Source organism: Dermacentor albipictus, chromosome 4, assembly GCF_038994185.2.
Source record: "Dermacentor albipictus isolate Rhodes 1998 colony chromosome 4, USDA_Dalb.pri_finalv2, whole genome shotgun sequence".
NCBI classification, from domain to species: Eukaryota; Metazoa; Arthropoda; class Arachnida; order Ixodida; family Ixodidae; genus Dermacentor; species Dermacentor albipictus.
The window spans coordinates 73,518,957-73,541,469 of record NC_091824.1 but is presented as its reverse complement, the minus strand read 5'-3'; the positions used below and the strand labels follow the sequence as shown (position 1 = coordinate 73,541,469).

General features: G+C 45.8%; 1 protein-coding gene across 1 annotated transcript in view; it reads right to left on the bottom strand.

The window, feature by feature from the left end:
- LOC139059539 (uncharacterized) overlaps positions 1-22,513 on the bottom strand; it is a 554,371-nt gene that overhangs the window by 269,961 nt on the left and 261,897 nt on the right. The window contains exon 3 of the mRNA XM_070537962.1: positions 15,062-15,201. Within this exon, the coding sequence (XP_070394063.1) occupies positions 15,062-15,201 (140 nt within the window). The remainder of the gene's footprint in view (positions 1-15,061; positions 15,202-22,513) is intronic.

Here is a 22,513-nt window from a genome sequence, read left to right as displayed (position 1 = left end):
CTGTCTCTCGCAGACGGCGAGGTTACAGGACTTGAAAGCTATTTGAATGTCATCGACGTAGACAGAGTAAAAGACGGCGGGTGGTAATGAAGCACGAAGCGTGTTCATCTTCACGATAAAGAGTGTGCAGCTGAGAACGCCTCCTTGGGGTACACCCGTTTCTTGCGTAAAAGGCCGTGAGAGTGCATTGCCGACTTTTACCCGGAAGGTACGATTTGACAAATAGCTTTTTATTATATTAAGCATATTACCGTGGATGCCCATTTCTGACAGGTCTCTTAAGATTCCGTAACGCCACGTCGTGTCATACGCCTTTTCCATATCGAGAAATATCGATAGGAAGAACTGTTTATGTATAAATGCGTCCCGGATATTTCCTTCAACACGTACGAGATGATCGGTTGGGGACCGCCCTTCTCGGAAGCCGCACTGATACGGATCAAGCATTTTGCTCATTTCAAGGAAATGGATGAGTCGCCGATTAATCATTTTTTCAAATACCTTACAAAGGCAACTCGTGAGGGCGATCGGGCGGTAACTTGCCACTAAGGAAGGATCTTTGCCTTGTTTTAAAACAGGAACCACAATGGCTTCTTTCCATGCAGTTGGGAGGTATCCTGCAGCCCAAATGGTGTTGAAAAGTGTGAGTAGTGTAACTTGGGTATCACTGGGTAGGTTTTTGATCATTTCATACATGAGTCTGTCTGATCCAGGTGCAGAGCTCTTGCATGAGCTCAAGGCAGCTCTGAACTCGGCAATACTGAAAGGGCAGTTGTACGATTCATTTTGTAGACATTTTCCTTTGAGTGGCTTACATTCTTCTATTTGTTTATACTTTAGGAAGGATTTCGAATAATGTTTTGAACTTGACACACTCTCAAAGTGTTCGCCAAGTGAGTCTGCCTGATGTTGCAGCGTATCACCCTGTGTGTTTACGAGAGGGAGTGAATATGTTTGTCTGCCTCTAATTCTATTTACGCGGTTCCAGACTTTCGCCTCATCTGTAAACGAGTTGATGTTCGATAAAAACTTTTGCCAACTCTCTCTTCTGGCCTGTCGGCGGGTTCTCCTGCCTTGAGACTTAACTTTCTTGAAGTTAACAAGATTCTCTGCAGTGGGCGAAGCACGTAGCAACCCCCACGCCTTGTTTTGATTCCTACGTGCGACTCTACATTCATCGTTCCACCACGGGACATGCCGTTTGCATGCCGAGCCACTTACTTCACGTATGCATTTACATGCGGCATCCATTATAAAGGCTGTGAAGTATTCCACAGCAGCATCGATTTCTAAAGAACACATGTCATCCCATGATATACTAGTTAAATTTCGGAATTCCTCCCAGTCTGCTGTGTCAATCTTCCACCTAGGAGCCTGTGGTAGATATTCATTTTCTTTAAGTGTTCTTAATAGTATGGGGAAGTGGTCGCTTCCGTAGGGATTATTTGTAACTTCCCATTCGAGTTCGGGCAGTATAGACGCAGAAACTATACTAAGATCTATTGACGAAAAGGTTCTGTTTGCAAGAGAGTAATATGTGGGTTCTTTCTTATTAAGAAGGCACGCTCCAGAAGAAAAAAGGAACTGCTCAACGAGACGACCTCGCGCATCAATACGAGAGTCTCCCCACAAGCTGCTGTGTGCATTGAAATCGCCAAGAACAAGATAAGGTTCTGGCAATTGATCTATCAAGGACTGAAATTCATGTTTGTTTAGTTGGTAATGCGGGGGTACGTAAATCGAACAAATAGTGATGAGTTTGTTCAGCAGGACAACTCGAACCGCTACTGCTTCGAGGGCCGTTCGTAGCTGTAAACATTGACACGCTATGCTTTTTTGAATTACAATGGCAACACCGCCAGATGATGCCATAGCATCATCGCGATCTTTGCGGAAAGTAATGTGCTGTCGAAGAAAATTAGTGTGTTTTGGTTTTAAGTGTGTTTCCTGTAGACACAGCACTTTTGGATTGTGTTTTTGAATGAGCTCTTGCACGTCATCAAGGTTTCTGAGAAGACCTCTGACGTTCCATTGAATTATTTGTGTATCCATATTGGGTGATAATATGTGCCGTGTGTACAGAAACAGAAGTAGTGTTTATGGAAATTACTGTGATTAAATTACAGAGCCCTTTCGAGGCCCTGTAACGGGAGTTTTGCCCTTTCTGGAGCGTTCGAGTGAACCTCGCCGCTCCTTAGGCGCTTGGCGCCCCTGGAGGATAGGTGTAGTGTCCATTGCCTCTTGTGAGGCGCCGGACACCTGCTCTTGCGAGCGAGAAGTCACCAGGGAGAGTCTCGCCTTGGAGGGCAAGACCCCTGCGCCCACCAGCCCGGAGGTCGATGGGGTTCCCTGGGGGATTTGGCTGCGCCGGCCGTTGCCAGCGCTGGAAGGGACCTGGGCGGTTGAGGCAGCCTCGGCTGCACCCACCTTCGGGGTCGATGATCCCTTCTCCTCGGTTGACGGAGCAGCGCTAGCTGCAACCGCCGCGGGGGCAGATGGCGTAACTGCCAACTCACTGCTTGAGGGTCGGACAGCCGCCGGAGGCCGTTGTGACGCTGCCCCCTGACGCGCCACATCGGCAAAGGTTTTCTTGGGCAGGTATGATACCCGCCTTCGTGCCTCTTTGAACGAAATATTGTCTTTTACTTTTATAGTTACACTTTCTTTTTCCTTTTTCCATGAGGGGCACGACCGCGAGTACGCGGCGTGATCCCCGTCACAGTTTACACAGTGGGGAGAGTTATTACATGCTTCAGTGGCGTGTTCAAGGGCACTACATTTCGCACATGTTTGGCGGCCTCGGCAGCTCTGCGAGCTGTGGCCGAAACGCTGGCATTTGAAACACCTTAGGGGGTTCGGTACGTATGGTCTGACACGGAGCTTGATGTACCCGGCCTCTACAGACTCGGGCAGAATACTTGAACCGAATGTGAGTATTAGGTGCTTCGTTTGAATTTCTTTACCATCCCTTCTGATCTTAATTCTTCTGACATTGACAACGTTCTGCTCACTGAAGCCCTCCAAGAGCTCAGCTTCTGTCAGCTGGAGCAAATCGTCATCAGACACAACGCCGCGGGTGGTGTTCAGAGTGCGGTGAGGAGTTACTGTCAATGGAACATCCCCAAATGACACTAGACTGGGCAACTTTTCGTATTGTTTCTGGTCATGTAGTTCTAACAGGAGATCGCCACTTGCCAGCCTTGATACCTTGTAGCCTGGACCAAGGACATCAGTTAAGGACTTGGAAACTAGAAAAGGGGAGATATTTCGTACTTGCTTATCGGATTTTTCAGAGTGGATGACATGATACCATGGGAAGTTGGGTCTTTCACGGCCAAAGAACTTGAACACATCTTCGGTGCGCCCTCTTTTGTGAGGGCGATCAAGGAGGGGAGGGAAGGAACTAGCCATAGAATAATGTAATTTTCGGCGATAACGCCAACCACCCACCGTGGAGCCCTACAAGGGGACGTTACAGGGACTGTAAAAACAGGTCCTGCAAACGCCAGCTGTACGTTATCACTATAACCAAATATGAGATAACCTAGGTTGGTTATTCACACAAGGTTAACCCTTGCTGCCTGGAAAAATTGGAAGTAAACGGAAACTAGGAGAAGACAGGAAAGGTGGAAAGTGAGAGAAAGACGAAGGCTGGAGGGAGAGAGAGACAGGAAAAGGCAACTACCGATTTCCCCCGGGTGGGTCAGTCCGGGGGTGCCGTCTGCGTGAAGCCGAGGCCAAAGGGGTGTGTTGCCTCCGCCGGGGGGCCTTATAGGTCCGAACACCCGGCATCGGCTCAACCCCCAGGATCCTCTTTTCCCCGGACACGGCTAAGCCGCGCACGGCTACACGCGGGAGGGTCCGACCCTCGTGTGCTCGGGTCCGTGGTGTCGCAACGCACCAAACGCCTGCTTGGGCAGACGCCCCTGCGGGGCATCGATAACTTAAGGCCTATTTCGCTCACTTCGTGTGTGGGCAAGGTAGCCGAGCATGCGGTGCTTAATCGGCTTACAAGGTACCTTGAGGAGAACCAGGTCTACTCCCACACTATGATTGGTTTTAGGGCCGGGCTGTCGACTCAAGACGCAATGAAGCTCATCAAGCATCAGGTCATTGATGGAGATGGAAGGGGCGTTAAGGCCATCCTAGGGCTGGACCTGGAGAAGGCTTTTGACAACGTTCGCCACTCTCATATTCTTAAGTCCATTTCGGATCTTGGCCTCGGCGCGCGCTTTCATGACTATGTCAGGTCCTTCCTGTCAGGCAGGAAGGCTACCTTGAAGGTTGCGGAGCTGGAGTCAAATATGTTCAATCTTGGAGACAGGGGCACTCCTCAAGGGGCCGTCATCTCGCCCACATTGTTCAATCTGGCCATGGTCGGATTGACCAAGAAGCTCTTGGAGATTGACGGGATTAGGCACACCATGTATGCAGATGACGTGACCATATGGTGTCCCGGTGGTAGTGAGGGCTATATCGAAAGTGTTGTGCAGGAGGCAGTACATGTAATTGAGAATTATTTGGACCCGACGGGGTTAAGGTGCTCCCCCTCCAAGTCGGAGCTGTTGCTGTACAGTCCCACTAGAAGGGGACGCAAGCCAAGGGGATGGATCCCCGTGGACCAGCTGAGCATTCAGCTTCGAACAAGAAATGGCGATCTCATACCTAGGGATGATAAGATTAGGGTTCTGGGGATGATTATTGATGATGATGATTGGAGTTTAATGGCGCAAGGGCATCTGAGGCCAAAGAGCGCCAGGACATATGTTTTTGTTTAGTAAAATTGTGGGTTTGGTGCTGTGACTTAAAATGGAGGCTGTATAGAGGCCTACACGTAAGAGAAATCTATAAATACTGGTGGATGAATTCTAAAATTATAGGTTATAGGGACACATGGTAAATTGTTGCGGATTGTCCGAGTCCCTTGCTGTACAATTCTTGCCTACGCAAGAAGTGCAAGAGCTCGGACATACTTATGTGCATCAGACTATACTTCACCTGTGAGGCACAGTCTGATGGTTAGCATGGAATGAGATAATATCTAGAAAGTTAGCTTGAGCAAGATAATTAAGCACTCTTTTAAAGTTAAAAAGTGCATCTTCTGATAAGAACATCGAGGGATGGGGTGGTATATGGTGTGTGTAGAGTTCCTTAAAATGAGCTAATCGCTCTCGGTGAAGTTCGGGACATTGAATGAGGATATGTAGGACGGTTAAGATCTCACCGCAGCGTGTGCACGTCGGGGGGTCAGTTGCAGTCAATAGGTGTTTGTGTGTGCCATAAGTGTGTCCTATTCTGAGTCGTGCTAGGGTGACTTCCGTGTGCCTATCAAGCTTCAGTCGGAAAGGTTTGCTTAATCGCGGTTTAAGCAGATGCAGCTTATTTTCCACTTGCTTGTCCCACTCAGCTTGCCAATGGTCATGAAGCACCTTTCGTACAGCAGGTTTCATATCTACACCAGGTACCCAGCTTACATCAATAATATCCCGATGAGCCGCTTGTCCAGCATTCTTGTCTGCCATTTCATTGCCTGCAATCCCAGAGTGTCCTGGCACCCAGCATACAACAAGAGCTAGGTTTTGTTTATATGCTAGGTGAATGTGTTTAATGAGCATGTTGAATACAGGGTTTCGGCTTGTTTTGCCACAGGACAGGGCTGTGACAACACTTAAGGAATCTGTGTATATTATGGACTTTTGTATCTTGTGCTGCACTATGTATTCAACAGTGATCAGGATACCGTACGCTTCGGCTGTAAAAATGCTGCTATGGTTATGTAAGGTTTTAGCGTTGGAGAAGTTTGGGCCATGGGCTGCACATGATACTGAAGTTGCCGACTTCGAAGCATCAGTGAAAAATGCCGTTGATCTATACTTGTCTTCAAGGGCCAAGAAATGTTGCTGGATGAGGGCACTTGGACAACTCTTTTTGTTCAGTTCTCTAAAGGTCAAGTCACAGGTAACTGTACATTGTTCCCAGGGTGGAATAGGTTCAGCATTGTCGCTTTCCTGTAGATCTGTGAAAAGTACTCCGAGTTCTTCCGCAACAGATATTACTGCCAACGGGAACGGTGGGGCGTGTGAAGGCCTGTTTAAGTACAACTGGTTAGTGGATTGATCACTTATGAGTGCTTTGCATGGGTGGTGTTTTAGTGACATGATTCTTATTGCATAGGTGACTCCCAGATATGTACGTTGATAATGCAGCGGCCACTGATCCGATTCTGCGTATAGACTTTGGACGGGGCTCGTCCTAAAAGCACCAAGAGCTAGGCGGATACCTAAGTGATAGACAGGATCGAGTTGCTTAAGTGTTGTGTTTGAAGCAGACTGGTAAACAATACATCCGTAGTCTATGCGTGACAACACAAGGCTTTTAAAAAGAGATAGGAGGCAATACCTATCTGTTCCCCACGACTGATGGGATAAAATCTTTAAAAGGTTCATGGTTTTAAGACATTTCAGCTTCAACTGTTTTATATGCTGCGTGAAGGTTAGCTTACTATCGAATGTTATACCAAGAAATTTTTGTTCTTTTTTATTTACCAGGTTTCTCCCATGCATCGTAATGCAAGGGTCAGGAGATACCCCTCTACGTCTGGAAAACAGCACACAGGAAGTCTTTTCTGCATTGAATGTAAACCCGTTTTCGTCTGCCCATTTCGTGAGGCGGTTAACACTCAACTGTATCTGGCGTTCACATATGGACAGGTTGCAAGATTTAAAGCTGATTTGGATGTCGTCCACATAGACAGAATAAGACACCATTGATGGTATAACAGAGCGGAGAGAGTTCATTTTGATTATAAAAAGTGTGCAACTTAGCACTCCTCCCTGTGGTACACCATTTTCTTGAATAAAAGTGCGCGATAGTACATTGCCAATTCTAACGCGGAACTTTCTTTCAGATAAGTAATTTTGCAGAATATTTAGCATACTACCACAAATTCCATAGGAAGAGAGGTCTTGCAGAATACCATATCGCCAGGCAGTATCATATGCCTTCTCAAGATCAAAGAATACAGACAGACAGTATTGGCTATGTACAAATGCATCACGTATATATGATTCAAGGAGAACTAGATTATCGGTAGTAGACCTCGCTCTTCGGAAGCCAGATTGGCGAGGGTCCAATATACCATTATATTCCAAAAAGAAGACAAGGCGTCGGTTAATCATCTTTTCAAATACTTTGAGTAAGCAGCTAGTGAGTGCAATTGGTCTGTAACTGTTAACTAAGGAAGGGTCTTTGCCATGTTTGAGTATTGGTAGAACTATTGCTTCTTTCCAAGATGAAGGTATATGACCAGTAGCAAATATCTTATTGTAAAGGCCTAAAAGGCAGTTTAGGGTCTCATAAGGCAGATTGTTGATTATTTCATAAGTTGTTGCGTCAGAACCTGGAGCCGAGCTACCACAAGAGCCTAGGGCAAGCTTGAGTTCATGGAACGTTAATGGTCTATTGTACCCTTCTGATGACTTTTTTGGACGCAGAGGAATATTTTCAGCTATTCTTTTATGGTTTAAGAAATTTTCGGAATAATTTTCTGAACTTGATACTCTCTGAAAGTGCTCGCCAAGAGTGTTTGCTTGATCTTCTACTGAATCACCAGAACCAGTGACGAGAGGAAAAGGATTTGGACGTTGTCCTTTCAGTTTGCGTACTCTGTTATATACTTTGCTAACATCCGTGTATGAGTTTATTGAGAATATGTAGCACGTCCAGCTTTCTCTTTTGGATATTCGGCGGATACGGCGTCCATTTGCTTTGCAGCGCTTAAATTCTATTAGATTTTCTGTGGTTGGGTAGCGTGAAAGTTTACTCCATGCTTTGTTCTGACGTTTCTTAGCAGTTTCGCAGTCCTTGTTCCACCACGGTTTTGCATTTACTCTATCTGTGCAGGATTGAGGTATGCAGTTTCGAGCGGAACAGAGGATGTGTTCAGTGATGTAGCTAGCCAGTTCTTCTACACCTAAATGGTCCACTTCTTCTAGGCACAGTTTACTTATGTTTCTTAATTTTGACCAGTCTGCTGAATGAAGTCTCCATTTTGGGGGGTAAGCTGGTCCATCGTGCCAGTTTGTTGTTTCTAGGAGTGTCGGGAAATGATCGCTCCCATATGGATTAGTGACAACTCTCCATACCAGGTGTGGGAGAAGTGATGCTGACCCTATGGCTAAATCTATACATGAATACGTGTTGTGTGTAGGACTGTAGAAAGTTGGCTCTGTCTTGTTAAAGAGACAGGCTCCAGAAGAAAGGAGGAAGTTCTCTATTGCCCGTCCTCTCGCATCACATCTTGAATCACCCCAAAATGGGCTGTGAGCATTAAAATCTCCAATTACTATATAGGGTTCAGGAAGCTGGTCAATCAGCTTTTCAAATTCTGCAATGTCTAACCGCTCATCAGGCGATATATATAGGGAGCAAATCGTTATAAGATGATTGAACAATATAGCCCGAACAGCCACTGCTTCAAATGAACTCTGGAGTGATACATGCTGGCATGCTACTGACTTTTGGGCTATGATTGCCACACCACCTGAAGAAGAATTGCCATTATTTCTATCTTTACGGAAAATTATGTACTGTTTTAAAAAGTTCTGGTGTGTAGACTTTAAATGTGTTTCTTGAACACAGAACAGTCGTGGCTGGTATTCCTCTAGTAGATCTTTGACATCATCTAGATTGCGAAGGAGGCCCCTGGCATTCCACTGAATTATTTGTGTAGCCATTTTGAGGAAGATTTTTGTTGACTGTGTTCAAGAGCACGTGGTAAAGATAAATGGATATGTATACAAGAGCGGTAACCGTTTAGGTTACCGGTCCCTTTCTTTGTGCAGTTATAGGTATTTTATCTCTTTTAGCGCGCTCTTGGGAGCGCTGATCTTTCGGCGTCGATGACGCCAAGGATTTCTGATCGACCTCCATAACCTTCTCGGAGGCGCTGGAGGATCGTGAATTAGGCGCTGAAACTCGCGTCCCAGGCCGTGGAGTTCGGTTTAGCTTTGGAGCCTGCGGAACCGAAGTCTGCAGGCCCACCTTCGATGTTGATGGAGCAGCATCTGCTGCTGCCACCAGGGGGGCAGGCGGAGTGATTACCGGGCCACTGTCAGTGACCGCGGTAGACTCCCGAGGGATTTGTGACGCTGCCCCCCGTCGCGCCACCTCGGAAAAGCTCGTGTGATTCAAGTACGACAGACGTTTTCTTGCTTCTTGAAATGTTATATTTTCTTTGACCTTCAATGCAATGATTTCTTTCTCTTTCTTCCATTTAGGGCATGTTCTAGAGTAGGCTGGATGGCTTCCATCACAGTTCACACAATGTGGAGATGAGTCGCAAGTGTCTGATGGGTGATCGTTCGAGCTGCATTTTGCGCAGGTCTGCCTTCCTCGGCACGTCTGGGATCCATGCCCATACCTCTGGCACTTAAAGCACCGTCGAGGATTTGGGATGTACGGCCTAACACGTACTTTGATATAGCCTGCATCCAATGTGCTAGGCAGTAGACTGGTACCAAAGGTTAATACTATGTGCTTTGTTGGAAGTTGTTCATTGTTCCTCCGGATTTGGATTCTTTCTACTTTGATCACATTTTGGTCCTGGAAACCTTCAAGCAGCTCATCGTTACTAAGGTCTAAGAAGTCGTCTTCAGAGATTACTCCACGGCTCGTGTTCATGGTTCGATGTGCCGACACAGTGACTGCTACATCGCCAATGCATTTCAAGTCATTAATTTTATCATGTTGTGTTTTATCCTTCAATTCAAGGAGCAGGTCTCCATTCGACATCTTTGTAGCTTTGTAGCCAGATCCTATAGTGTTTGCGAGGCATTTCGCCACCAAGAAGGGGGAGAATTTACGCACGCTCTTGTTGCCTTCGCTGTGGATTACTTGGTATTTAGGGAAGTGTTCTTGATTGTTCATCAAAAAGAATTGAAACGTTGCATCGGTGCGCCCTCTTTTTAGAGGGCGATCAAGGGAAAGTGGTTTGCTAGAAGCCATATAGAAGTCTTGAGTTCGGCAGCAGCGCCAACCGCCCACCACCGAGCCCAACATGGGGACGGAGCAAGTCTTACGAGTAAGACAAGCCCTCGCCAGTTGTACGGTGCCACTATAACCCAATCTGGAGTACCCAAGGTTGGCCACCCACACAAGGTTAACCCTCGCTGCCAGGAAAGTTGGAAGTAAATAGAAGAGACGAGAAGACAGGAAAGATTGAAAGGAAGAGAAAAAGACGCAGGATGGAGAGGAGGACAGGAAAAGGCAACTACCGATTTCCCCCGGGTGGGTCAGTCCGGGGGTGCCGTCTACGTGAAGCCGAGGCCAAAGGGGTGTGTTGCCGCCGCCGGGGGGCCTTAAAGGTCCAAACACCCGGCATTGGCTCAACCCCCCGGATCCCCTTTTCCCCGGACACGGCTAAGCCGCGCACGGCTACACGCGGGAGGGTCCAACCCTCGTGTGCTCGGGTCCGTGGTGTCGCAACACACCAAACGCCTGCTTGCGCAGACGCCCCTGCGGGGTGGGGATGATTATTGAGTCGAACGGCGCCAACACGCTGACGATCCAGAAGATCATTGCCAAGACAGAAAATGCGGTACGCCTATTGAAGAGGGTGGCCAACAGGCAGACGGGGTTCAAGGAGGAAAATCTCATTAGACTTATGCACGCATTTGTATTGTGTCACTTCACTTATGTGGCGGCCATGCACAAGTGGAAACCATCGGAGAAGGAGAAGCTTGACACGCAGATTAGGAAGATCACGAAGAAAGTGTTGGGAGTGCCAATGTGCACCAGCACCGACCGACTTCTCCAGCTGGGAATTCATAATACCTTGGATGAGATAGCTGAGGCTCAGGAGAGGACGCAGATGGTGCGTCTCTCTACGACTAGCACGGGTCGGCAGATTCTGAGAGAGTTAGGGGTTCCTCAGGAGAAGATTTCGCGGCTTCATGTCGGTATTCCCGTGAAGGTCCGTAATCGGTATCACGTCAAGCCTGTTCCCAGGAACATGCATCCGGAGCGAAATGTTGGTAGAAGAAAGGCAAGGGGAGCTTGCCTACTCAGACTCATTCGTGAGGAGAATCAGAAGGTTGGCTTCGTCGATGCTTCTTTCAACGAGGAGAGAAAGGTGTTTACCATAGTTGTCGTGGACAATGAGGGCAGTCTCGTTAACGCTGCTACCGCTCGGACTGATAGGCCAGAGGTCGCGGAGCAAGCGGCTATTGCGCTCGCCTTGGTTGACAGGCGCAGGCGTTTTGTATAGAGCGATTCAAAGTCGGCCGTTAGGGCCTTTGAGAAGGGCTCGGTGGCTACGGTTGCTTTTAAAATTATGCAGACATCTGAGATCTCTCAACACTACTTATGTTGGTTCCCTGCTCACCTTGGGATGATCGAGGGAGCCCCTCCGAATCTCAATGAGTCCGCTCATGAGGCAGCGCGAGATCTTACCCTCCGCTCTGCCCCGCGCAACGGCGTGGCGGTACTCCCCGAGAATAGAGACTCCCCTTCCACATACAATGAAATCACGAAGTATTACCTTCTTAATCGCAGGGTTTACAGTTTGCCGCATCCTAAACTAAACAGGGCTCAGGCACTTACATTACGCTTACTACAAACTGGTACTTATCCTTGCCCACGGAGACTGAACATGTTTTATCCAGAGACGTATACAGAGCCTTATTGCCAAGATTGTGGTGCTTTAGCCACGCTCGTACACATGCTCTGGTCTTGCGAAAGAATTGAAGACTCGGCGATCAAGGATGCGTCCAGGTGGGCGGCTGCACTTCGCAGCCCGGACCTGGATGAACAATTCTGGGCTGTCCAACAGGCTCACGATGTGGCCGTGAGGCTTGGCCTTCCGGTCCCGGCGTGGGAGTTGCCCGCTTAGTGATGAATCATCACTACTTGCAGGACCAAATAAAGTTTTCCTTCCTTCCTTCCTTCCTTCATTCCTTGCGTGCAGGCAGTGCCACTTTTCATTTTGCGGATTACAATAACACGAATAAATAGACAAACTTGCAGTACTAGTAAAGAAACATTTGTGAATTTATAGCCATAGTGTTTTAAAACCAACAGAGGACGGCAGCCCGCGTCACTTTTGTTTGCTTGAGCTTCAGTGCTGATTTAAATACATAATTCCGTATTTAAGGAACGAAAGTATGCTTATCGTATCATTGTAAGACGTCATCTTGCTCAAGGCACATTTTGAACGGTTGTCATTTCAGGCGGATGCAGAAGCAAGATACAAAATCACAGTAGCGAAATGACTGCCTTCGTAGTGGTTGAAATGGCCAAACCCTAAATGAATATGAACATTTGCGGTAAATAGCGTAAAATCGTAACGTCGCTTCCGCGCCCTTGTGTGAAGTCATATTTTATCCTAATTGTTGTTCGAAGAAAGCTATCCTTCCCTGGGAGGCAGATATAGCGGAGTTTGCAACATGCCGCCAGTATTGCACATATGCGTTTCCAAGAAGGCACCACTACTAGTCTCCATATACCTTGTGGGTTCTGAGTTAATACAGTCGCAGTTCTACGCGTCCGAATTGTATAGGGAACGATGCTCAGAAAAAACTACGCTTAGCATGCTTTCGTAAGTACTTTTGCGTAATGTGCCTCTCAATGTTTTCTAGGCAATATGTGCACCCACTCATGTCATTTCTTTCATTTTTAATAGCATAATGTTTCTTTCGTGCGTTTCTCTGAAATATAATAAAAAGTTTGTCATGCGTTCGGGCTCCACGCCTATTATTCCCATAGTGTACGGCCTTAATTTATCAAAGTGCACAGCAAACTTAAAAGAATTGCTATGAATGCAGTGACCACAAGTGAAGGCTAATACAGGTCAGGTAATTACCCCTTACCGTGCTCAGAACAAACAAGCTTTGATTTCGAGGCTCTCCTACAGTAAATATATGCAAGGTTGTCCGGGCACAGCAATAAAGTGTGGTCGGACGAATAAGGTTGTCTCCTAGTGGCCACTAATTCTCTGAGAGATCAAAAGATCAGCGTTGCATAGCCACCATCTCGGTCCGCACTGACCTTTATAGATTAAAATTCGCAGCCGGTGCAAGCACGTGTGCGCAATATCGTCTCTTGCTGGCACAAGGTAGATTAATCTCTTTCAGCAGGGGCTTCCCCAGCACGGTATCACCAATATTATACTTCCGCAAGCAGCTTTTTTACGTCTATTTGCCTTGTATCCAATATGTGTAATTAGACTGGAAGGGTCTCAGATCCCACTTGAACAGCAAAATGGCAGAAAATGAATTTCTAGCTATCCACTGGCAGAAATGAATATTCCCGCACATCTTGTATAATAAAGTCCAGCAGTGCTTTGCGCGGACTAAATAGTTAAGCACTCCCAGCATCCACTCAACGTCAGTCTTGCAGGTTGGTGTCGACATTTTCGCCAAGCTTTCGATAAGCTTTGGATCAGGCGATATGCCCGTTCGGCTTATGACATCATGAAGGAATTTGACTGATTTCACACCAAACTTGCACTTCCGCGCGTTGAAAGTCAATCCTGCTTTCTCAGTAGCGTTAAGTACTTCTGTCTACCGTTCATCGTGTTCTTTCTTACTGGAACCCCAAACTAAATGTCGTCAATGTATAATAGCACACCAGGTAGGCCATCGAATACATGACTCATGGTTTGTTTGAAATACTTCTGGAGCGGATGAAATGCCGAAGGGCAGACGCAGAAAACGGTATCTCCCAGCCGGTGAAAAGAAAGTGCAGGTCTTAGATGTCCACTCGTCAACCAGTATCTGATGATAGCCGGAGTTCGCGTCAAGACAGCTGAAATACGCGGCATTAGTTAAACGGGCTTCCAAATCCTCGCGCCTAGGAAGCGGGAAATGCTGCCGCTTTATGTACTTGTTAACAGCTCTGGGGTCCATGCACGCCCGTACCGTGACATCTTTCTTTTTTGCCAGAACTAAAGGACTGGCCCAGTCGGTAGGCTCGTTCATTTTAACAATTATACCAGCACGTAACATTCTTTCAAGTTCTATCTTTAGAGGCTCTTGCAGCGCCAAAGAAACTCGTCGAGCTGGTTGCACGACTGGCACCGCTGCAGGTTTCAGGACCATGCTGTAGGCCTGCTGCAAACAACCTAGGCCCTCGAAGACATGCCTGAAATTCTTGAGAAGTCTGTCGTTGGAAATCTTGTCTACGGAGCCTAATTTACGCTGGACCAGACCCAAAGCCTCACTAGCATCTAGTCCAAGTAACGCCTGCCGGCCATTTTTTGAAAAAGAAATGGTATTGTAGCAGAAGTACTACTAAGTCTTACTTTCTGCGTATACGTTCCAAACCACGATATCGTACCACCGTTATACGCCCTCAGCACCGAATCGGTTGGCTTCAACTCTTCAGCTCCCCTCATTTGGCGGTAAATTGACATGGGAAACAGGCTTGCCTGCGACCCGGTATCAACTTTAAAGCGTATCTCGCGATCGCGAACTTGGGCTTCAACCGTCCAATCCCTTTCGTGCCTAGCGCTCGTGATCTCGAGAATGTCGAAGCCGTCGTCTTGTTTTTTGACTTCCCTTACTACCGCTGACGCGGAAGCACTTGGAAAGTGGTTCAGCTTGTGGAACATATGAAACCTCTTTCCAAACGCTGGGCATTGCTTCAGCTTATGCCAGCGGTTGCACTTATGGCAGTGAAATTGTTCTGTTCCTTGCTTCCGCTTTTTTGAGGGCGGCGCCGAGCGCCGCGATATGGCATCGACTTTGTCTTCCCCGCTACGCCATTCTTCGTTTCGCTGTGCTGCCATCTCCGCTGCTTTGTGCATTTCCTCTGCTTTTTGCAAAGTCAGTTGGCTGTGACGAAGCATTTTCTCACGTAGTCTAGGATCGTGCGTGCCAAATACGATCTGCTCCCTTATCATGGACTCTTGCAAAACGCCAAAATTACACTGCACTGCTTGCTTTTTCAGGTCACGAACCAATTTTTCATACGGTTCTCCCTCCGCTTGCTTTCTTGAATGGAATACATATCTCTGGTGCACTACATTGCTCACTTCGGCGCAATAGGCATCATACTTTCTCACCACGGTACTGAAGTCGTTCTTGTCTTCATCCGGCACGAACTGGAAGTTGTGAAGACGTCCAGTGCGTCATCACCCACCATGCTCAGCAGGAGGGCTGCCTTCAATGCTTCCATTTTCAGCTGGTCCTTCGTCGCCGTTGCCTGCAGAAATAAGTAAAATTTCTGCCTAAAACGCTTCCAGTTTTCCGTAACGTTAACCGTCAGCCGCAATTGCTGTGGTGCCTTCAGCAGGTCCATAACACGTTCTTTGCGGGTACGATTCCCCACAGGCGTCGACGGGCAGCGGGGGAACTTTTGACACCGTGTAACGTGCCAAGAGAGACGACGTTTACAGCAGCATAGCCAGGGCAGGAAATGAACGAAGGTTTATTGAGAGCGTGGCTTATAAAAACATGATGCAGCGCACTGTACATACTGCGCACCGCCGAAGCGCATCCGCGATGATATAATCAGTGCACGTGTCCGATACATAGGTGATACGTTGAGTCCTTTTCTCTTTGCGCCCTCTGTTTCTCTTTTATGCGAATACCCTTTTCTCCCGTGCTGCATAGTCAATCAGTACACTTTGTTAACATCCCTGCATTTCGTTTCAGCATTATTTTCTTCACTTGATTTTTAAGTCGTAATCAGAGCCGACAGACTGAATACCTTGACCATGAGCGCCAGGTCCAGGCCAAGGACAAGAGAGACAAGTACAAGCGCCGGTGATGCCCTCTACTTCAAAATCTACGCTTAGAATTGACTTTGACACCTTTGAAAAGTATTATCCGTACGTCACGAAAGCGACTTGGCGTGTGGGGTACTGTTGTCGACACCATCAATTATATCATTAGCAGCTTGGTCACACGTGCGAAACGCGACGTCCCACAATCAAGACAAAGCGGCCACTCTTGCATTGCTTCATTGCCCGTCTGGAGCCGATGATGCACGACAAATGTGGTTCAGTATATGTGGAAGAAACAGTATTCCTCCTGCAAATTGAAGATATGCTGATGACTACGATTGCGATGAAAGGAACTTCTTTTTTTCTTCTGTCTGCCAAAATAAACCTAACGCCAAAGAACCTTTCTGACTAAAAACTATCGAATAGAACTGTTAGGCGAACAAAACACTGCAAGTCACACATTTGCTTGCGCCGTAGTAGCACCATTAACTTGTGGAACTGAACCGGATAATCCAGTAAGCAGGGACATTGCAAAGCCCTGGTACATTCCAATGACGCCAAGGTATATAAAACGCAAACAAGACACTCGGTATCTCCTTGCACATAACGATCAATGCCCTCTCAACTGTGCTGTGCGGCGCCGCTCGTTCGAACATAGCAAGCCTTGTGCAGGATAGGGACAGTATAAGTTGCGGCTGAAGCTACATCCAAAAGCTGTTACTGCGCATGCCAACTACAGCCATTTCTATGAAAAGAGTGGCGCATTAGGCCGTTCAAAGTTCTAGGCAATTTCAAAGACAAATATAACAGAGCTATTATCGTTTCATATTAAGAGCTTATTTTATAATGAGGCAGACACCTTTGTTGCAAAATGTTTTTGCTTCTTAATGAGAAAGGAAGAAAATTTGTTGGCAGAATGGAAGCAGAATGACGAAGAAGCAAATAAGCCCTGAACAGAGAAATTGCCGTAAGATATATTTCCATGTTTAGTAACATGCTAATTACAATATTCTATGCACTACTGTACGTAATTGTGGGTACTTCCTGCCTTCAAAGTGATCACTATTGAGCTTAATCTCACTAGATTTTGCCACAAATGAATTCGCCCCAACTGCAGTATTCGCATACAAAGTGAACGTTTAGAAATTATATTAAAATCTCACTAATTGTCCTCACTAACCTCAGAATTCGTGATGTTTAAACATGCGTGCCACGAGTTACTGCTTCGTACTAGATACGCACATTTGTAATTGATGCTATTCCAATTTAAAAAGAAACAAGAAATCTCATTAGTGTGACGTTAATTTAAACTAACGTGTTTCTAAGAGAGCTTCGCATCAGAGATGATGCCGCCTACTCTTTCTCGCTTAGCTCAAAACACACATCAATGATCAAAATGCCACATCCATAGGTCAACACAATAAAACATAGAAATAAAAAAATGGTACAGAAGGAATCATATCTATGGAATAACGCAAGAACGAAATGAAGTTTATGTAGCGGTGGTAGAGGTTGCAACGGGCTACTCACACCTGTCGATATGCAGCTGACATCGCTGAGCACTTCGATGTGCCCTGCTCACAAAAACAGCAATTAGAAGCCTACACTTCACGTGAGCTGAATAGCACAGCCACACAAGCTCAGTGCGCAAGCCTTCGAATTCAACGTCGGTCGTCCCCAATTTCAACACCCGGTCACGTTTCGGCAAACTTGAAAATGGCTGATGCGAATTCACAGCCACTGAATGCTATAAAGTTCAAGTGAACACGGTGTGCCTCGCTTTGCCATAAATGAGCCTCCGCAGTCACGTGCGCTAGAGGAACTTTGGGATGCAGGGAGAATACTGAGGGAAGAATCTAGCAGCAGCAAACATTCCTGTAGTGACCAGGAACTCAAAGGAATGTTGAATTAATTTTTTTTCACGCGCGTCACGTCATCTTCCAAGTGACTACGGCCTCATAAAAAAATCAGTGTGCAATTCAGTGTCGTCTTCTCTCATCGGTGGTTGCGTTGAAAACGGAGGTTTTTGGAGTGTTACACTAAGTTACTAATTCCTACGCTGGGTGGCATGGCTGGGTCATATTGGGTTATATTGTAATAAATCAAGAGAACATATTTGAAGGTATAGAAAAGCCGATCAGGGAGCTGATACGAAATGAACACGACCCCACGAAGAATGAGGATACTTTCTAGGACGATGGGACATATGGGTAGCACTTGACTATGTTCGCAAAAAATGCCTCTCGGCATCAAAGGGGCACATTCATATTATTTGTTTGGTCCTTCCTTTTATGTGAAGGTTTGAACACTTCATGCAAGAATAGTTTGGGAAATGAATACCAGCTAGTTACCAGCGTGCAAGAGCCACAAAGAAATTCTGCCTTGTCGGAACGCTTCCTGATTTTGTCTCACATTTTCTTTACAGTAGAAATTTACAAAGACGCCCCTTAAGTTATTCCTGTTCCCTGTATATTGATTCGCACCTGTAGGTCACGATAAGCACCCGTTTTTGTATCTTGAGATAATAGCTAGTCCATAAACCTAAGCCTTGTGAGTGCCCGTGCAAAAGCATGCACGTGCAAAAAGGCACCAAGGAAGTTGGTATTGAATGCGCTGGCCAAAAAGGCACACTAAGATTTTGGTTGAGGTGTTTGCTGTGCCACTTCGTCCTGCTAGGTTCGTTCAACGAGAGAAGTGGTTACATATTATTGGGTATTGAGACTCTTGAACGTTAATGAGAGGAATGAGTACCACTTTTGGAAAAATATCGTGTGCTGTCAGTGGGACAAATACGTCCCACTAAATAAAATTCAGCGACTTGTTGCATAGAATTGATTAGGAAACCAAGCGCTAATAAAAAGAGAAAGACATTTGAAACAGACGAGAACAACATGTCTGTGTAATTATTCGCGTTTGGTTTTCCAGCAGCACGCGTCAGACCAACCAGACCAACACTTAGGCCTTCTGTTGTACAGAAACGTAGTTAGCTGCAAACTACTTCTTAGCACCTTCATCTACTAATACCACAAAAAATAGAATCTTTGTTCATGAGGAAAGTGGTCAGACATAATTTTCTATTAGGAGCATATACAGTCGATATTTCACCTGCGTTACACTCTTTGAATGAACATTTAGTGGCAGTGGGACAAATACGTGTCATTTTTTTTATAAAAGAATGGCGTGGTGTAGAGAAATAAAATTTATTATGTACTATTCGGAGCACCCACACAATGTGTATGGTTTATTGGAGCAAGAGAATTTAAGAACACATTTTTTCATACAACGCTAAAAAATTCAGGAGCATTGTAAAATATATATGCTGTCGTACAAAGGGTTAACTCACCCGTTTCGACTCAGGAGTGACAGAAAACTTGGTCAGTAAACAGGACTTCGATTTCATTGTTGGTCGCTTACAAGAAAGATCATGTATTTAAAGCTTATTCTGTATAGCTTTCATTGTATTGTTGGTAACTGCGTTTTGTTTTCCATTTGTTGGAGAATTACATTGGAAGCTGGCCTTGTGGAACTTGCTGTGGGGTAGCCGACGTTATTTTTTATTATCAGTTGTTAAACAGCAAACAAATGTAACTTAGAAAGAAGGTAAGGCGTGCAGAAACGTACAATGAAGAGAACCAGTCAATACAAACGCCGGTTCTCTTCTCTTGTTCTGTTGTCTGATATTCGTGTTTGCACGCTTTACCGTCTTTTACGATAACTCTCTGTCAACTAGCTCAACTTTGTCTGGTTCTACAGATGTAAGATAGAATCCAGCCTTAGCAACGGAAGAAACAAAAACGAAAGGAGGCGGAAGTGAGAAAATATCTTTCCAAATTGTCATTTTTCACTTGCTGATGGCGGATGGACATGAGTTGCTGTGCTGGAAAAGGCACATACGACAGAAAGATAAGGCAGAAGGAACGTGCGGCTGCTCTCTACCCCGTCTTTCGGTTTGGTCTGTGTTCTTTCGCACAATGACGTATCTGAAGAAGGTGTCATATCTTTGCTGATATTAAACCTGCTACCCGAGATTTTGTTTTTAATTTTATGCATGTAATAGAAGTAAAAAAGTAACCTATAATCACGGAGCTGCTAGTTTGTAAAAAAAATTGAACTATATCTACAAGAAATGCAGTGGTAGTAAAATTCGCATCAGATTTTCGAGCAGTATGGTGCTATGTCTCATCACCACCAATGCGTTCATTGGACGTCCGCCAAAGGCCCACCCATTCGTCAGCACCTATGCATACGTCAACACAGCGTGGACACCGATTCTTGACGGGTCCAAAAAAGGCCACCACGCCACCTTTACCTGGTAGTCTGAGCTAAGGATGAAAGCGGGGTCCCCATCTTATGCTGCCGAACAACAGCAGCGACCTGGGATTCCCAGGTAATTAGACGTTTCGACTAGTCAAACCACCAACTCTACATCAGCACCTATGAGGAGGTCATCGCAGCGTAGACACCAACTCTTGATGGGTCCACAAAAGGCCACCAATGTCACCATTACCTGTCAGCCTAAACTAAGGATGAAGGGGGGCCCCATCCAATGGTACCAAATAACGACAGCGACTTTGAATTCTCAGGTTGCTGTCCTGCCGCATATTCCAAACCAACGAGCTTCGGATGCAGGGTTACTGCAGAGTGTTAGGAGCATGGGCGTGGTAACACAACGAATCCTGCATCTGTGATTGGCTGCTGAACACTCTACAGATTGCCTAGTCGACTCGCCTAGGAAAGATGACGGTATTCAAAGGGGTGACTTTTCGAGCAGCGGGACAGATGGTCGCGATGTCAACTGAGACGTTCAACCTTCCACTGTATTGAGTGGGCTTCCTTACCTGGACCTATGTAACAAATCTAATAAACCTTTTTTCCTTCATTCCTACAACCTGACGTAGCCTTCGATGGACTGGTGCATACCTTTCCCTATCGCCACCCTAAGCCGCAACAATGGACATGACTGCGCCTACGCAGCTACTTTCCGGAGATGGTTAGCAAAGCTTATGAAGCTGGAAGCTTCTTCAATAAGATCGTATGTGATGGATGGCGAATAGATGTAGTACGCTAACGGAAATCAACGTTAGGACGAAGTGAATACACTGAGGAAGTCAGTTACTATACACGTGTGTTTGTGTGTGTGTGGTTAGAGGGGGGAAGGGCATCTGCGCATTCTCTCTCAGCATCATGCATAAACATGCAGTATTTAGCTTTTCCTTTCCCTCTACAACCTTGTGTGTCTATACAGTTTATTTCTTGTAAGCAAACGTTTATTCTACACGGTCAATAGTTATAGATCAATAGTTAGCGCGCCTTGCGATTGTGGTGGTCTCCTTGCCTGTTCCTGATGTTCTCTGACGCCTTATGCGACAATAAGGGACCAAGAAGCCCAAACAAGTTTTCACTAATTGCTACATGCAGTCCCTATAGCAATAATTTCTTGCAGTGACACGTTTCTTCTCAACGAAAGCGAAATTTTTTGCAGTGACACGTTTCTGCTCAACGAAAGCGAACATTAACGAAGGTAAATGAATGTTTAAAGCAGTTCATCGTTTTATTCGATTTTCAGCTTCAATTTTATTCAGCCTAGATAAAGTGTCATTTCTACAACATCAAAATTGCCAGTGTCGAATAGATTCTGTTCCTTCTCACGTGGTAACTAAAAAAAAATTGGTGGACATTAATTCTTCGCCTTTAAGAGAGAAACGAAACGGCATTCAAAGATCCCAGACTGATTCTCACACTTCCCGGCAACTGCACCTTCACCATCAGTCTATTTTATGTCCACTGCAGGACGAAGGCTTTTCCCTGCGGTCTTCGATTACCTCTGTCCTGAGTCAACCGATTCCAGCATTCAGTTTTAGCGATTCCAGCTACCACCTGCGAATTTCTTAATTTAATCCCGCCACCCTGTCTTCTGCCGTCCTCTACAGCGCTTCCCTTCTCTTGGCACCCATTCTGTAAGACTAATTGTCCGCCGGTTATCCTACGCCCTACATGACCTGCCCTGCTCCATTGCTTTCTCTCAATGTTAATAAGAATATCGGCTATCGCTATTTGAGCTCTTATCCACACCACTCTCTTCCTGTCTCTTAACGTTACGCCTAACATTCTTCGTTCCATGAGCTCTTTGCGCGGTCCTTAACGTATTTTTGAGCTTCTTTGTCAGTCGCCAAGTTTCTGCATCACATGTAAGCACGGTCAGAATACATTGATTGTACACCTTTCTATTTAAAGAAAATGGTAAGCTTCCACTCATTATCTACCAATGTCTGCCGAATGCGTTTCAATCCATTCTTATTCTTCTTAAAATTTTCTTCTCATGATCAGGGTTCCCTGTGAGTAATTGACCTAGGTAAACGTACTCCTTCACAGACTCTAGAGGCTGATTGGCAATCCTGAACTGTTATACTTTCGGGCGGCTATTGATCTTCATCTTTGTATTCTGCATACTAATCTTCAACGCCACTCTTATACTCTCTCTGTTAAGTCCTCAATCATTTGTTGTAACACGTCCCAAGTTTTTCAGAACAGGACAATGCCATTTGCAAATCGAAGGTTGCTGAGATATTCCCGTTGATCCATACTTCTTAGCCTTTCCAGTGTAATATATTCAATACTTCTTCCAAGCACGCAGTGAATAGCATTATAGAGATTGTGACTCCTTGTCTGACCCAGTTCTTTATAGCTATCTTCCTACTCTTTTTGTGGAGGATTAGGCTAGCTGTGGAATGTCTGTAGATACTTTCCAACAAATTTATATAAGCTTCCTGCACTTCCTGATTACGTAAT